Raw genomic sequence first — 17999 nt, forward strand, 5'->3', positions numbered from 1 at the left:
TTCTCTTCTGTCTTCAATAGTAATTTTCTCTTTCTTTTGCAGCAAGCGTTGGATTCCAACCTGAGTCATTTGGTCAAGAGGAACAATGAGTTGGAAGGGTTGATGGGAAAGTTGATCCAAACCTGTCAACATGTAGAGGTGAGCGCTCTGTCACTGACCATGCTATGAGTTCAGAAATGCGTGCATGTGCAAGAGGCATCCTGTAGTCAGTTAGTGTAGTGCATGTGGTGCAAGCCCAATTAACTGTACAGTATGTCGTTCACCTYAGAGAAAACTACAAACTTAGTAGATTTTTGTATTGACGTCAAATTTCAAATGATGATTTCCCTGACATGATTATGCTAATGTTGCCATGTCATTATGAAGTAGTTTATGTGGCAACAGATGCTCCTGTCTCCGCTTGAGTTTGCTCATCTGAATTTGTACATAGAATCATGTTCTCGAATTTCAAAATGCACAATGTTTTCCTGATATGTAGGCTACTAATCACTGAGTTGTCAAGCAACACATTATAAAAATGTATTATAATATATACATGTCCAATTTTTAAATGTGCCCATGTGCAATACAATCAGATTTTTCCTGATGTATCTATACTGAGACAAAAGATTGGTTGTGCCACTTCTTTAATGAAGGTTCTTCTGGATTAAGCCTTTCTGACCATAGTCACTTGTTCTAAATTAGAAGTGCCTGAGAGGAAARAGTCACAGCCCCWTGGTGGAAGGGTGGGCTAGGAAATGAAAATGACATGGCCTGAATGTTTATGACTTATACTCTAAGCAGAGATTGTACTATGTCTCCATGGCCACTGTGACCAGTACACTAAAAGGGTGGTAACATTTGAGGACAGGCCGCAGGTCCACTTTGGTCATATCATTTAGCCTTTTAAAATCCACAAACCTGGTCCTTTCAAAATGGATGTATTTAAAACTGCTTTGGGAACGGGGGCAGTATTGAGTAGCTTGGATGAATAAGGTGCCCAGAGTAAACTGCCTGCTACTCAGGCCCAAAAGCTAGAATATGCATACAATCTKAAGTTTCTGAAACTGTTTGAATGATGTCTGTGAGTATAACAGAACTCATATGKCAGGCAAAAACCTGAGAAAAAATCCAACCAGGAAGTGYGAAATCKGAGGTTTGTAGGTTTTCAAGTCTTTGCCTATCCAATATACAGTGTCKATGGGGTCATATTGCACTTCCTAAGGCTTCCACTAGATGTCAACAGTCTTTAGAACCTTGTTTCAGGCTTCTACTGTGAACGGGGAGAGAATAAGAGCGGTTTGACTAAGAGGTCTGGCAGAATGCCATGAGCTAAGTCAGGCGCGCGGCTGTGAGAGTGAACTCTGTTCCTTTTCATTTCTAAAGACAAAGGAATAGTCCGTTTGAAACATTATTGAAGATTTATGATAAAAACATCCTAAAGATTGATTCTATATATCGTTTGACATATTTCTACGAACTTTAATATAACTTTTTTGACTTTTCGTCTGAACGAATTGCTCGCGAACTGTGCATTTGGATTACTGGGCTAAACGCNTATGAGGGTGCCCATGTTTACGGATTTAGGGTTGTACCTGGTGGGTTCCTTGATAATTTGTGTGAGATTGAGGGCATCTAGCTTAGATTGTAAGACTGCCGGGGTGTTAAGCATATGCCAGTTTAGGTCACCTAACAGAACGAACTCTGAAGATGTGTCTCCTGCCTAATATGAGTCTTTCCTTTTACCACCATAGACATTTCTTTACTCCATACAGCCAAAGGTCTTTCAACAGAGGTCTTATCCACATGATACATCTCTCAGTGAATCTCATTTACTCTATCAACACATTTACAGACAACAGGCTTGAAACACCCCAACATTGTCATACATTATTTATTGTCCAATAGTTTCAAGATATGTAACAGATGCTTCTTTCACATTTCTTCTGATACTCTGATTTATTCTGACCTCCTACTAGGTGAATAAGAAGAAAATACATAATAAATATCCTCTTCATCCCAGAGCTTGTGTCCACTTTAAACTCAGTGAGTTGAGACTATGGGCTATACATACATGAGATCAAGAGTAATTYCTCCTGACCCTAATACACATTTACAACAGGGACATTTTTAATTAATCTTCTCAGGAATGTGGGGGACAAATTCCATTGTATTAATGTCAATTTCAATCGGCCATTAGATTGAACACGCTGAGGAGAACATAATGGAGGGAGTCACATGGGGCATACTGTTTGACCCCTTAGTTGGTGACTGAACTACGGTTTTGGTTTCCAGTGATACCTATTCAATATGTCCGTTCAAGCAAGAAGACACGCTAGTAGTCCTTGTAGTATTGCTGTTCTCCTGCATGGGTTAAGTTATTTTTACACCCCCGTTGATCATGCCATCCCCTATGGTCCTTAAYGTGTTTTTTTKTTGTATGTCATCGTCGTATTAAGGCCATCCATTAGACTGGTAAGCCCCCCCACCCTTATTCTCCTGCTTGGCTCGTCTGTTGTTTACGCTGTTTACCCATGGGGCAACTCCATTTAATCCCTACTGAACATCACATTGTGGCTTAATATGGTCGGTTTGGCAATAATATGATAGAACGATGAAATAAAGAAGACAGGTTTTTTCTAGACAGAATAGGAAGGGGGAAAAGGGGAAAAACGTCAGGAAGAACAGCTTACATAAAGACTCTTTGATAGGTAGATGGGCTGTCAGTGGAGCTTTTGATGCTTCATTTGCCGATCGGGGGGTGGTTTATGCATGACGTTTTTTCCCCCGGAGTGGCTCAGGCTCTGGCTCAGGCTCTGCCAGTCGTGTTAAGCTGTGAGTCCTGCTMAGAGACTGACTGACCGGGATGAGGCGGTATCGGGACGAGGGACAGGGGCAGCGCCCGGAGGTTCGTGTCCAAATTGTCCAAAAGCGAATGTGACAACTGTGGATGAGATTTAGGAAGGGGAAGGAGGGAGGAGGAGGAGGAGTGTGAGGACGAGAGGGAGGAGGAGGAAGATGCTTYTCCGTTTTGGCTTTATGATTTTGCTCTCTCTAAAACAGAAATGTAGGACCTCTGACACCTTTTGATCAGCTTGGTTTTGTGTTTATTTTCTCTTGAAAGTATGGTAGGTTGCTTTTCAGGCTTGTTCGTAAGAAAAACAAGGACAATAACTGTTGTTTTCTCTTCTGTCTTCAATAGTAATTTTCTCTTTCTTTTGCAGCAAGCGTTGGATTCCAACCTGAGTCATTTGGTCAAGAGGAACAATGAGTTGGAGGGGTTGATGGGAAAGTTGATCCAAACCTGTCAAAATGTAGAGGTGAGCACTCTATGTCACTGACCATGCTATTAGTTCAGAGATGCGTGGACGTGCAAGGGGCATGCTGTATTTAGTTAGTGTAGTGCATGCGATGCAAGCCCAATTCACTGTATGCTGTTCACCTCAGAGAAAACTACAAACTTTGTTAATTTTTGTATTGATGTCAAATTTCAAATGAAGAATGATGATTTCCCTGACATGCTTATGCCCATGCTGTCATGTCATCTTGAAGTAGTTTATGTGGCCACAGATGCTCCTGTCTCCGCTTGAGTTTGCTCATCTGAATTTGCATATCGAATCTTGTTCTACAATTTCAAAATGCACAATGTTTTCCTGATATGTAGGCTACTAATCATTGAGTTGTCAAGCAACACATTATAAAAATGTATTATATTATATACGTGTCCAATTTAAATATGCACATGTACAATACAATCAGATTATACTGATGTATCTATACGAAGATTGGTTGTGCCACTTCTTTAATGAAGGTTCTTCTGGATTAAGACTTTCTGACCATAGCCACTTGTTCTTGATCTGTGATGATTCAAATTAGAAGTGCCTGAGAGGAAAGAGTCACAGCCCCATGGTGGAAGAGTGGGCTAGGAAATGACATGTCCTGAATCTTTATCTTTATACTCTAAGCAGAGATTGTATTATGTTTCCATGGCCACTGTGACCAGTACACTAAAACGTTTGAGGACAGGCCGCAGGTCCACTTTGGTCATTTCATTTAGCCTTTTAAAATCCACAAACCTGGTCCTTTCAAAACGGATGTATTTAAATAATGCATCAGAGAAAAAGAGGGGAAATATCTGACCTCGTTTTCATGGTGGATGTAGGTCGGAACGAATGTGTACATGGTTTTTAAACACACTTCCACCCATTAAATAATGAGTGTATAGGCTAACTCTCGAGCGTTTCTGTGTTTTTGTATGTGTGTGTGTGTGTGTGTGTGTGTGTGTGCGTGTTTTATTCAGCTTGTGCTCAGTGAATCAACTTTGCAAAAGTAATCCGCGTGAATAATTGAGGAATGTGGAATGAGCTGCAGAATTATTGTGCAACTCATGAAACCACTTCATTAAATCTGTAGATTTTAATTTGCTATATCCACCCCAGGGATTACAGTTAGAGTTTTTTTTGTATAGTCATCATCAGTGTGCATGAATGTGCAAGGACCGGAAAGACACCCTTTCTCAGCACTTAAAGAGTACACAGGACGCGTGTGTACTTTTTGGAGAGATCGCTGAATATTTGAAAGCCTTCTAAAGCAAATCAGCCTCTCTTCCACCTTCTGTTAAACGTTTCTGAGCTCTTTTGACGTGCAATTCCCCAGAAACGCTTTTGCTTTGGGTTAAATGAATCGCTTATGCTCCTGCCAAAGACTCATCTTTCATGTCCGTCACACGCTCCCTTGCCATGTCCAAAGGCTGAGCCCACAGTGTGTCCTCACTGAACATCCATCTCCTACTGTAATACAKAGACGTTTCATTAGACYTAAAATCCACAAATATTCCATGGCAGATCAGAGGGAGACATGGTGGCACTCACTCATGACCTCYTCTAAACCCTGTGAACGTACAGTAGAGAAACACACTCACAGGGCGAAGGAACCTAATTACTGGCGTTGAAAAGACGGATCTGTGTGCGTTTCAATGAGTCCTTTCATATCATAAACAGCCTGTCCMCACCAGGGAGTGACCGTAACACACCTCGTTGGCTTGGCAACGCTCAAACAATCCCTCTTTCACAACTCCCCTCTCCGCTTTTCGCTTCGCTTCGGTTGAAACTTGTCCAGGTGGTGAAATCTGTGTTTCACCAGGACATAAAAACGGGCACCAAAGAGGCATCTATTTCAAAGGCCTGTGGCTAGTAAAGTGGACCTGAGCGTGCATGCACTCAACAATCGCAAACSTTCAAGATCTGTAGACTGATCCAAATGCTACATAGAATTGAGCACTGTTAGACTCAGCAAAACGCATTCTTTATCTTCTGTAGTAGCCAGAAACAAACACACATTAAGGTACTGTGGCTCAATGTTGATTCATTCACCCGTAGGTTATTATTTGCAATGCAAAACCAACTGACATCTGAATTATCATTAGTTGAACTAGAGCTTTAAATGGATACGGCAAGATTCTGGCAATTCATCTGTTTTTCTACTTTTTTCTAAATCATGGCCTTGAGACAGGTCGGACATTTTGACAATTACAAAACATTAAGTCAGATGAACTCGTGGATACCATTTTTATGTCTCTTCATGCAGTATGAAAGAAGTTAGAGGTAGTTTTGAAAGCCAATGCTGAGCCACTGCTAACTAGCATTAGCGCAAACCATACACTAGYGTTCCTGTAGACTTCCAGTCATTGCGCTGACGCTAGTTAGCGTTGGCTCTTGAAACTATCTCTAACTTCMTTCATAATGCAGACATAAAAATGGTATCCATGAGTTCGTCTGACTCTGGGTAAGTATAACAGTAAATGSTTTGTAATTACAGTTTACTTTAAGGCTATGAATTATCAGACAGATGAATTATGTTTCATTTGTGTTTCTCAGGTCAATGCATCACGGCAGGAGGGAAAGCTGATGGAAGAATGCGACCTCCTGATTGATATCATCCAGCAAAGGAGACAGATCATTGGGACCAAAATCAAGGAGGGGAAGGTAAGTTCCAGGAGTGGCCATGGGTCTGAAAGGGGAATCCCATCCAACACACACACACAATCCTCTGCACTTTCTCTGAGCTGCAGTCTGAACCGTACGGTTCAGGAATGTAATAGGAATGTAATAGTAAAACAACAGAAGGGTAAATGTCTCTCGCCTTCTGTTCGGGGTCTGCATTGGATCTGTTGGAAAGTCCACCGTCTGTTCACTCTCTATCTGTTCATTTATGATGCAAAGCGAACATTTGAACAAGGTCACCAGGGGAATTGGACCATGCTTAATTATCAAAATGTCCAACCTACAGGGCATGTCTCAATTATTTTTACTGACTGACAGAGTTGGAGTTCRCTCAAAGCTAACTATTTGTAGTCAGAGGAAATGAAAATGACTTAACACTTTGTGTTACTTTTACTTGCTTAATTTCSCTTTCTGAATTTCTGTTGGCGTTGGAATTACCAATAGCTGTCCAGGGTTAGTCAGAAACCAGATTCCTGCAGTTTCTCTAAATTACGGGACTTCCTTCCTTCCATCCTTCCTGGTCTCRTGTCAGGACTTGAGTCAGGAGCGGGGCTTTAAAGTAGAAGTACCAATATCARGGGCCATAGAGGCAGTTTAGCTCTGAGCTTTCGGCTGGAAATGAAAACCTGCCTAAATAGAATTTGAATAGAATTTGAATACAATTTGGTATTTTTTCCTGCTCCCACACCTCTGGCATTGTCCAGATATAGGATACGGGTGAAAAGTTGTTTCATATAAATACCAGAAAATTGCAACAAATATATACACATTCGAATGAAACCAAAGATTAGTTGTTCAGTTTAGTGTGTCAGAAAAGGTTGATGAGGGTAGTGACTCTGACCTAAATACAACATCCAACCAACCACATTTCACTGCCCTCAATCACTCTCTCTAAACCTCTCATTAGGTGAAGAGAAAGCAACAAGCCAAAAACATCTGGATACGATCCCAAAAAGCCCCATCTGGGCTAAATCTCTACCATCCCTGACGTGGGATTCAGTTAATCACCTTTAACCCATTCTAACCCCCCTCTGTCCTATCTGCTCTATAGGCRGTCCGGATCAGGAAGCTAGCCCAGCAGATCTCCAACTGTAAGCAGTGCATCGAGAGGTCCTCTGCTCTCATCACCCAGGCCGACCAGACCCTGAAGGAGACGGACCACGCCCGCTTCCTCCAGACCGCAAAGAGTATCACCGAAAGGTGAGCAAGGCCAGCACGGAGGRTGTGGTAGAAATTCACTACAAACACCGGCTCTGACTAACCATTGGCAATTCACAGTCAATCAACATGACCTCTGGCATCCTATGAAAATGTGCAACATAGTGGGATAGTTGTGAACTAAACCCTTTGGGATATGTGTTAGGGTTTCCATGGCGACCGCCTCCTCTCAGGTCCTGATTCCAGAGATCAACCTGACGGACACGTTTGACACGTTCGCTCTGGACTTCACCAAGGAGAAGAAGCTGCTGGAGAGCCTGGACTACCTCACAGGTMCAGAGTACAATCAGCTCTGTTTACTAGTAGTGGCGGGCGCCAATAGTGATCATTTAATACAATATCGGTATATTGTGATAATGTGGCAATATCGTGATATACTGTGATATTGTTGCCTATATTGTGATATTGCTTTATGTCATGATGTCTACTATATCAAARCACTGGCAATTTATCTCCCTATATTCTATTGTCAAGTGCAAGAGTTGGCATCTCTCTCTACAACCATAACCTAAAAATGTGGTTGTATGCACTCAACCTAACTGTGGTCCAAAGTAACACATCTACATAATGCCAAAATTGTCCATGTTATTGCATGTTATTGCAGTACCCCAAAGAATTATACATCATATGAATAGATTTATATGAGTTTGTGGAAGAGATTGTTGTTTAGTCTTTGTGATGGCAGAGGGCTTCGCTTGAGGGCTGGCTCACTAAGTGAATCACTCTGAGTCATCGATGTGCACTCACTGGCGGAGGGGGAGCGCGAGAGAAGGAGAGAGAGGGAGGGAGAGAGGGGGGGAGAGAGAGAAAGGGAAGAAGAGATGAGAGAAGAGAGAGAGATGAGAGAAGAGAGAGAGGAGGGTTAAGGGAGGGGAGGAGAGCGAAAGATGTCATCAGCCTCAACTGATCAACTGTCAACCTCTGAAATATCATCTGGGCTATGAATTATCAGTAGCATACAAATGCTTGGCAATCAATATAAGTCACAAGCCTTCAGTCCTCCTTTAAGAGCCACAGTACTTTGTTTGAGGTAAAACAGCACGCTCAAAAGGTGAACCACTGTTATTTCATCGTTATGCCAGAGCACGCATAACATTTTCCATTCTTCCCCTTCTCTAATTTCTCATTACCCTTATCTAGCGCCAAGTCCTCCGGGCATCAGAGAAGAGCTCTGCACTGCATCGTACGACACCATCACCGTCCACTGGACCTCAGACGACGAGTTCACAGTGCTTTCCTATGAGCTCCAGTATGCTATCTTCACAGGGCAAGCCAACATTGTCAGTAAGTATCTGGGTGTCGGCACAAATGCAGTCACACATACCAGAAACACCTCCGAGCGCACAACTATCTTCATAGGTCAAGCCAATGTTGTCAGTGTGTATCAGGGTGTAAGTTATACTACCCTCTGGCATACCAGGCACACCACAATGGTATCTTCACATGGCAAGCCAATGGTGCTAGTAAGTGCACAGAACGCCTTGAGAGAACGGCTTTGTGCTCGCAGAACTCTCTCCTGATGATAACTTYTGTATTTTCCAACTCAAAGCCCCGTGATAAATCAGGTGTAAAGCCAAACAGCTGGAGGACTCAAGAATCAAAACCGAATCATGCGTTTCTTCTCACCGAGCCTGTCGACTAGGGCCAATGGGGTGAGCTCMAWTCTCAGGATCTCAGCTTGAGTTATTGCAGTGTCAAAGGGGACAGAGTGGAAAGGAGTGAGGGAGACTAGCTGACTCGGAGCGAATTACAGTCATAACACGAATCAGTGCTCAGAGCCCTCCTCCCCCACGKATCGCGCCTGAATGGCACGCTCATGCATACTTCGCTGGGCAAGCAATATAAAATGAGGTCAGGGGATGGGAAATATAGCTTCTTAGATGAAGAGAACAGAGGGGGAAGTGTGGTTTGATGAAAGCGGACGKCTAGCGAACAAGGTTATAGGATGCCATGAGAATAAATGGGATATGATGTGTCTCATGTTGTGATCATCTCTTCACTTCCAACATTAGCATTTTAGCAACAACAACAAAGAGAAGAAACTGAGAACTACCAGAACTTTAGCTTTAATATTGCAATACATCATCAGTGTTGCTACAATTTGGAACAAGAGCAGTTGGCTTTTTCCACGCTTAAATCATGTTGAAAACTCCAGTGCCCCCAAGTAGAATGACTTTTTGAATGTCTTTCGGTACCSATAYACAAAATGAATGAACATAAATGTATAATAGAAGTCTACCATGTTCATCCTTGAATGATAATTGAACATAAGAATTGTATCAGATGCTGTCTTTGGAACCCCATTGAGAAGGGCCTTTTTWWWAAAAGTCTACCAACATCAGCACTTTTCATAAGGGGTGGCGTAAACCCAAAGTGACACGTGCTTTTTTCCACTTTCTCCTCTCCTCATCCTCTACACACGCTATGTTTTCTTCCCGCCCTAGTTTCACATCCAATCACCAGGTCTAAGCTCTGGGCTGAGGCTGAGGTGTTGTCACAATGTCACATCTTTGAAATGACACTTCAGAGGAGAAGGGGTGACGGCAGTCCATTTAAAATATTGGCAAATGTGCTGTACATTCACAGTGCACTGTACATTTACAGCACGGCAGCCTTCAGAACACATGTTAGACATGATGATGGGGTATGACGGTACATGGTAGCCTATAGGGACGGACAAAAAGGTGTAATGGGTTCGCGCTCAAAAAGATGTCGYGTGAAGCTTACGGAGAATACACTGTGCACTCAGCACGACGGCCGCTCTGGCAGAGAATTAAGCCTGCGGGCATCAATGTGGCACAGCACGGCTTAGTATAGGCCTATCAATGTACAGCACAGCCAGTCCCACGGACATGGAACAGCACAGCCATTGAGAGGTGAATGACCCCCCCCCCTCCTAACACCTAGAGTAACCACATGAAACAACAGAGTAGAGTGAACAGCAATATATATATAATGTGTTGGATCATTAGAAATGAATCACTATAAATGGCGTRATGCTACGTTGCATACTGGCTGACTGTCTTTTTGAACGTCCCTGGCATTTGTCATAATGGATTGACTTTGTATGATAAATGACCCCTTAATTCCCCGTAGATCTACTACACCTTCCAACACCAAAGTCCTATTGGACAAGAAGCGTTGTCTGAACACACTGATCATGCATCCTTCCCCTCTCACGTGGGTTTGATAAAAGGCCATCGAATTGATTGAGCGAATGACTGATTGTGGAATTTGGACCACTCCTCTCTATCCTTTAGCTCTGGTCTCCTAGGATCACATGAATCGACTTCCTCCCCTCCTAACACAAACAGACTCAAACCTACACCTCTCTCAAACTATAGATAAGAGTTCGCTAAACTAAAGAATACAAATATACAATATGTTGGGGAAATATAGACTTAATTAGGTGAATGTTTACATTCGGTCCAAGTATGATACCTACGTTGGCTGAGGATTGGCTGTCTCTGCAGCAGGMAAAGCAAATCATTTCCTCATTCTGTGACAATGAACGTTGCTTACGTCCTGGAATTCGGCAGTTTACGAGTGACCTAATTAATTGAAGATGTTTGCTTTTCAAAGTTTATTAAGGCCGCGATACTTCAACAACAAAGTATGTGCACTGTACATGTGCAGTCTGTGTTATTGGTCTGTTATAGCCACTCTGTGTGTGTTCATGTGACTACGAGTGTGCAAACGGAAACGTTTGTGTGCTCACTCATACATAGCTGAGTGTGTATGCATGACAACACTGTAACTGTGAGTCTGCTTCTCCCTCCCAGGCCTGTGTAACTCTGCAGACAGCTGGATGATTGTGCCTAACATCAAGCAGAACCACTACACCGTCCACGGCCTGCAGAGCGGCACCAAGTACATCTTCATCGTCAAAGCCATCAACCAGGCAGGAGCCCGCAGCAGTGAGCCAGGGACACTCAAAACCAACAGTAAGGGCTCCGTATTCATTACGATTTACTTGGAATTATAGCATGCAGTTTTAGAGAAGTATCTTGTGATTCTTACCTAATATGGTCACCATATTATGTTTTCAATACGGTGTCCATATTAGGACAGCATCACATGTCGGGGATGGTCTCCTAATATGGACACCATACATACAGCTGCTGCCTTCATAGTCTATCCTATCCTAGCCCCTTGCTAATGTAACCATGTTGTCTCTCTCCGTCCTCTTCGTCCAGGCCAACCTTTCAAGCTGGACCCCAAGTCCGCCCACAAGAAGCTGAAGGTCTCCCATGACAACCTGACGGTGGAGCGCGACGAGACGGCATCGAAGAAGGGACACGGCCAGGAGCGCTTCACCAGCCAGAGTAGCTACGGCGTCGTCGGCAACGTTTACATCGACAGCGGACGCCACTACTGGGAGGCCCTGATTGGAGGAAGCACATGGTGAGTTAGACCTGGGAGACATGATGGACCAATGTCTTGCTCTGAGCCACATGGTGTTTGGCCTGTTGGATCTGGCTGGGTAGAATGACAGAGATAGAGAGGCGGTCATGATACGCCACATTGTAAGTCACTTAAAGGCACATTTATACAATGTAGTCAGAGAAAGATTCAATGCACATTTAATAACTATGAGTTTTTAACACTTGGTAAGTGTTCACAAGTGTTGAAGTGTTTGGGTTTTAGAGGCAGGCTAACAGTGTCTTCTTACTTCTTTCTCTGCAGGTATGCGGTGGGCATCGCCTACAAGTCGGCCCCCAAGCACGAGTGGATCGGCAAGAACTCGGCCTCCTGGGTCCTGTGCCGCTGCAACAACTCGTGGGTGGTGCGTCACAACAGCAAGGAGCTGGCCATCGAGCCTTCGCCCCACCTGCGCCGCGTGGGTGTCCTGCTGGACTACGACGCCGGCTCGCTTACCTTCTACGACGCCGTGGGCTCGCAGAACCTGCACACGTTCCACGTGTCCTTCGCCCAGCCCGTGTGTCCCGTCTTCAATGTGTGGAACAAGTGTCTGACTGTCCTCACAGGTCTGCCCATCCCCGAACACCTAGAAGGGTTGGAAACCCAGGACTGAGACCCTCTGGGAACTAGAGTTCCACAGAGACAAATCAGACTAAGTTGGATTGGGTTAGGTTAGATTAAGCCACCTCCAAGGCACTTTGGGCCACTATGAACTAGCAAAGGCCATCTTCAATCTTGAATCGTCCCAGAAAACGTCATGCTACCACCTCATTTCATTTTAGGCACTTTGGACCACCCCTTGGGCCAACGTCAATCGCACAGACCACCCTCTATTCAACCACGGACCGCTGTTTGCAATGGGAAAGAAGGAAAGCGCTACGTAGCTATACAGTTGTGAATTATAGCATTGCCCAACTCCCACCTTCATGATTATGGAACCAAAGTAGCCATGAATTTAAATGTTTTTACTACCATTTTCTTGTGCTTATATGACAGATATTAATTATTGAAGTGTAAGAAAATAGCCTAGATACATTTCAATATGCACATCTTCCCTTACGTTTACACACTGTTCATACGTTATTTATGGTCAGTTTACCAGGGATAGGAGACATTTATAAATCTAGGGAAATTATTTTGATGCAATTTATCGATGTTACTTTCTAATCTAGAAAAAGTATTGTGTCCTAATACATTCATGTGTAAATTATACATATTTTGTGGCAACATAATTACTTTTTTCCTTATAGTACCTTAAACCCACAAGTGTAAAAGTACTATTGCATTTTAGACAAGCAGGGATAAACAACACATTGCATTTTACATTTTTGKCATGTTTTGTAATGGGATAGGTCCCTCTTTGCAATGGGATAGGTCCTTTGTAGTTCAGCCATGCATGTTAGTGAGTATCTCTCAGGTCTATTCCAAATCCTGTTTTCATCCATGAAAATAATGCAAACTACTTTGTCCTCTCCTGAGTGAATACTAACTTCCTACTGTACTTAGCAGTTGTCACAAACCTGAACTGAAAAACACTTCCACTTTGCTGTTAGGTACAGTGAGGACAAAACTATTACAATCATTTCTCTACATTTCACTCTCATTCCACTTACAAACTCAGTAAATTATTTCACCAAGGTCGATGCCACCACTAGCCACAGCTTGACCTCAGCTTGACCACTGTATGACCCAGTGACCGTGAACTCAAATGTTGTAGGATACGTCTCGCCACCACACACAGGCACTCCATGATGTACATAACGTATTATGTTCTCTTTTACTCTGTCTTCTTTCAAAAGAAGAACCATCTGGATATTTTACAGATAATCGTTTTGTTTTTAAAAGGAACAAAATGGATTAGTTCACTCATTAATATGTGTCTTAGGTGTGGTTTGGGATTATCCGTTTCCTTGTATTGGATGCAGCGATTATCTGCTCTTTAATGTTGCCACAAAAAAGGTTTCAATTCAGATGTATGTTTGAATCCTGTGGACACTATTTTAGGAAAGAGGATCGGAATGCTTGTGTCACTGTACAAATATGAAGTAGCATTTGTCGATTGTCAAAGGTACAATAAAGAAAGATACATTTTAACTTGTCTACTGCCTCTTGTACTCTATATTTTATACACACACACACACACACACACACACACACACACACACACACACACACACACACACACACACACACACACACCCACACACCACCACACACACACACACACACACACACACACACAACACTTTGTCGTAAACCATCATTAGGCAATACACCACATGGTCTTTGTCTGTTTCCGACCGTCAACGTAGCCTAATATATCGTTGCTTCTCTTTCTAGACCCTTGCCTTCCTACCATAAACCAACCCAACCAGCCATCTATGTCTAAGTTAAGCCTACAAGCTGGTGAATTTATCCTGGGAACTTCCTGTAGACAACAGGGCCTTTTCCTGGTCCGCTAGAGGCTTTTGACTCTGGTTCACAAGGGCAACGATGTGACCGGGCAATATGGGCTTTACCTAAAACAATATGGGCCTCAGACAAAACAATATGGGCCTCAGACAAAACAATATGGGCCTCAGAGAAAACAATATGGGCCTCAGACAAAACAATATGGGCCTCAGACAAACAAAGACCTGAAAACAACTGACTGGGGTCCTTCCTCTTACAACTAATATACATGTTTGACAACATTGTTTGGGAAGGTGTGTGTGTGTGTGTGTGTGTGCGTGTGCGTGTGCGTGTGCGTGCGCGTGCGTGTGCACGTGCGTGTGCGTGCGTGAGTGTGTGTGTGTGTGTGTGTGTGTGTGGTCCTTCATGTATGTATTTGACCTAAAATCCACTGAGTAAAAACTGTGATGACATGGAAACTGATTGGACTTCCAAAAAGTAGTCAATGTAAATTTAGTATTCACACTTGCATCATTTAGCAGACGCTCTTATCCAGAGCAGCTAGGGTTAAGTGCCTTGCTAGATGACAGATTTTTTTTTATCTTCAACTAGTCAACTTGGGGATTCAAAAAAGCAACCTTTTGGTTACTGGCCCAATGTTCTTAACCGCTAGGATACCTGCCGTCAACATATCACATTGAATTCACGTTAGTTGACAACTCAACCAAATRTAAATCAAAAATAGATGTTGAACTGATCTGTGCCCAGTGGGATGGTACAGTGTTTCTCAAGAGGCAGCAATTGCACCAGCCCAGGAAACTGTTAGGCTGACATGATTTTCAAGGACATCTCTTTTGGTCACCCGGTAGAAAAGCTTTAGGGACTTGGTGTGTGTTTGGTGTGTGCGTGATGACATACGTACGCTGTGCATGAGTGAGTGTATATGCATGCTTGTGCGCGCATGCGTGTGTGCATTCATGTGTGCATGCATATGTGACTGTGTGCATGCATGTGTGTTGTTCATGAACTTACAGTGACCCGGCACATCAATTACTGGTCAGTGGAGGTCATGACTGAGCAGGAGCGCTGTGACATTTCCCTCATGGCTGGATGTTTGGCCAACACACCAGGAATCTTAGCTACCCGTGAAGGAACTGCCCAGAATCACAATCTACAGACACAGGAAGTGAAGGACAGTCGATAAGAAGGAAATAGGAAAAATAACAAAAACAAAATGTCTATATCAACTGCCTTCATTCAATTTGATAAACATTGTCTGGTTTCGTGTGGCTATTTCGTTGTATAACAGGCAGCTACACACATTTCAATAAGGCACCCATGTTGCTGGTCGCGTATTAAAAGGAAAAGAAACCGAAAAAGTTGTCCACATAATTATACTTCACATTATGGCACATGATACTCTTTTCTTTAAACAAAAAGTATTACATCAACTGTGGATGCTGAGTCGAGTCAACTCCATGGAATGGCCAGCAGAGGCCAGTATAATGTGAAAAGAAAGTACTTCATSCATCATCCATAACGTCATTTGGGAAAAATCAAAGAAAGTCTTGTGCCAATGTCTAACGGTCAGGGTAGTGATTTTAATAGGATTAATTACAAGAGGACCACGCATGCTGAGTTGAATCTGTGTAGTCTGACTCTTAGTATGGGTTATGGTTAATATCTCTGATACAGGCGTCCGGCTATCAACAATGATCTGACAGTACTGATTGTACTTGATCAAAACAACATCTGTGAATTTGGAGTACTATAACATAAACAACAACACACTAAAGAAAATATCCTATTAATTCACTGACTACAGCTGTTCCAGGAATCAACGTTGGATCCTAATGAAAAGCTTATCGTTTCCTCTTACACAGTGTTTTGCTTCCTGCCGTGTAATAAATTGCCGTTTGATTCGCTGTGCCGCTGATGGATCGTATGAAGGCTGGGAAGCAATTCACTCTGAAGATTTAAGTCCTACTGCCCTGGGCCTAGGTTTTTCTAAAGTTATCTATCTGGATTTTGCCTATCGGATAGGATTAAATGTATGGAAATAGAATGAATAGAATGGGAGTCCCCATTCAAGTAAATTGTTTGTCAATTCTATTCATTCTATGTCTATGCATTTAATCCTATCCGACAGGCAAAATCCAGATGGGTAACTTTTGAAAACCTGGGCCCTGCAATTACAGGATTATTAGGATAGATAAATGAGAAGGGAGGAGTTCTGGAGTCAGTTGTAAACAAGCATCATTCTTGCTTCCTTCTTTCCTGGTCTGATCGGATGGCCTACATGTTCACGTGATTACAAAGCACAACGAATGGCATAGCGTGACAACCCTGACTTGCACATGACACATAATGCACCCATAATTCACTGTGTAAAGACACATGGAGACTTTTCATCAGATTGATATGGTTTGTACCAGCATAGTCAGACAGAGCGCGCTCTGTATCCAGTTACACCAGCATTCACGGACAAAAAAGTTAAGGGAACATGTCAACGAGGATAGAATTTCAAAGAGGATAGAATTTCATAGCGGATACACTTTCTTGAGATCATCATGTCTCAGGTGAAGATGGGAAGGTCTGTAATCACAACTATTAGCATAAATATGATATCCTCCTATGTTCCCTCCATCAAGCCTAATCAGAACTGGGAAGGTATCAGGTCTGTAAATCTAACATCCTAATAGTTCTGATGTTCTTTCATCAGACCTAATCATAACTGAGAATAGCGGGGGAGCTCTTTGAGAGCTGGGTCAGAATAACAAATGATGCGCTCGTTTCACCTTAAATCATATTTCCCCCCAGCCCTCTCTCTCCATTTGGTTGAGGCAGCTCTGACAGCTCCTGTATCTGTCTGCACCACTCTCTTACATCCCCACTGGGCAAGTTCAATTAAGAGGCACCTCACAAATACGCTCAATGCAAAGCTATGGACTCTGTCTCGCCTCTCTCGCACTCTCTTTCTTCTCTCTCTCTCTTTCTTCTCTGTCTGTCTTGCTGTTTGTCTCTCTCTCTCTCTCTATTCTGTCTGTCTTGCTGCTTCTCTCTCTCTCTCTCTCTCTTTCTTCCCTGTCTTTGCTGTTTCTCTCTCTCTCTTTCTTCTCTGGCTTGCTGTTTCTCTCTCTCTCTCTCTCTCTTTCTTCTCTGTCTTGCTGTTTCTCTCTCAAATCAAATCAAATTATATTTATCACATAAACATGGTTAGCAGATGTTAATGTGAGTGTAACGAAATGCTTGTGCTTCTAGTTCCGACAGTGCAGTAATATCTAACAAGTAATCTAACAATTCCCCAACATCTACCTAATACACACAAATCTAAAAGGGTGAATAAGAATATGTACATGTAAGTATAAGGATGAGCGATGGCCGAGTGGCATAGGCAAGGTGCAATAGATGGTATAAAATACAGAATATACATGTGAGTAATGTAAGATATGTAAACATCATTAAAGTGGCATTATTTAGTGCATTGTATAACGTGACTAGTGATCCATTTATTAAAGTGGCCAGTGATTGGGTCTCAATGTAGGCAGCAGCCTCTCTGAGTTAGTGATTGCTTTTTAGCAGTCTGATGGCCTTGAGATAGAAGCTGTTTTTCAGTCTCGGTCTCAGCTTTGATGCACCTGTACTCTCTCTCTTTCCTCTCTGTCTTTCTTGCTGTTTCTCTCTCTCACTCTCTCTTTCTTCTCTGTCTCTCTCCCTCTTTCTTCTCTGTCGTGTTTGCTGTTTCTCTCTCTTTCTCTCTGTCCGCCTTCCTCTCTCTCTCGTCTCGTCTGTCTGTCTGTCTGTCTGTCTGTCTGTCTGTCTGTCTGTCTGTCTGTCTGTCTGTCTGTCTGTCTGTCTGTCTGTCTGTGTCTGTCTGTCTGTCTGTCTGTCTGTCTGTCTGTCTGTCTGTCTGTCTGCTGCTGTCTGTTCTGTCTGTCTGTCTGTCTGTCTGTCTGTCTGTCTGTCTGTCTCTGTCTGTCTGTGCTG

The 17999-nt window shown here is 42.9% G+C and overlaps 1 protein-coding gene across 2 annotated transcripts in view; it reads left to right on the forward strand.

Moving 5' to 3' along the window:
• Positions 1–13720, forward strand: part of LOC112067745 (E3 ubiquitin-protein ligase Midline-1-like) — a 47048-nt gene extending 33328 nt beyond the window's left edge. Inside the window, exons 3-10 of one of the 2 annotated variants that reach the window (XM_024147352.1) lie at positions 43–138; positions 5856–5963; positions 7033–7181; positions 7345–7472; positions 8340–8483; positions 10982–11143; positions 11396–11603; positions 11886–13720. In XM_024147352.1, the coding sequence (XP_024003120.1) occupies positions 43–138; positions 5856–5963; positions 7033–7181; positions 7345–7472; positions 8340–8483; positions 10982–11143; positions 11396–11603; positions 11886–12234 (1344 nt within the window). In that variant the 3' untranslated portion in view covers positions 12235–13720. The remainder of the gene's footprint in view (positions 1–42; positions 139–5855; positions 5964–7032; positions 7182–7344; positions 7473–8339; positions 8484–10981; positions 11144–11395; positions 11604–11885) is intronic. The other variant, XM_070445911.1, reaches the window with a different exon arrangement.
• Positions 13721–17999: the final 4279 nt, after the last annotated feature.

This window comes from Salvelinus sp. IW2-2015, linkage group LG12, assembly GCF_002910315.2.
Source record: "Salvelinus sp. IW2-2015 linkage group LG12, ASM291031v2, whole genome shotgun sequence".
Classification (NCBI taxonomy): domain Eukaryota; kingdom Metazoa; phylum Chordata; class Actinopteri; order Salmoniformes; family Salmonidae; genus Salvelinus; species Salvelinus sp. IW2-2015.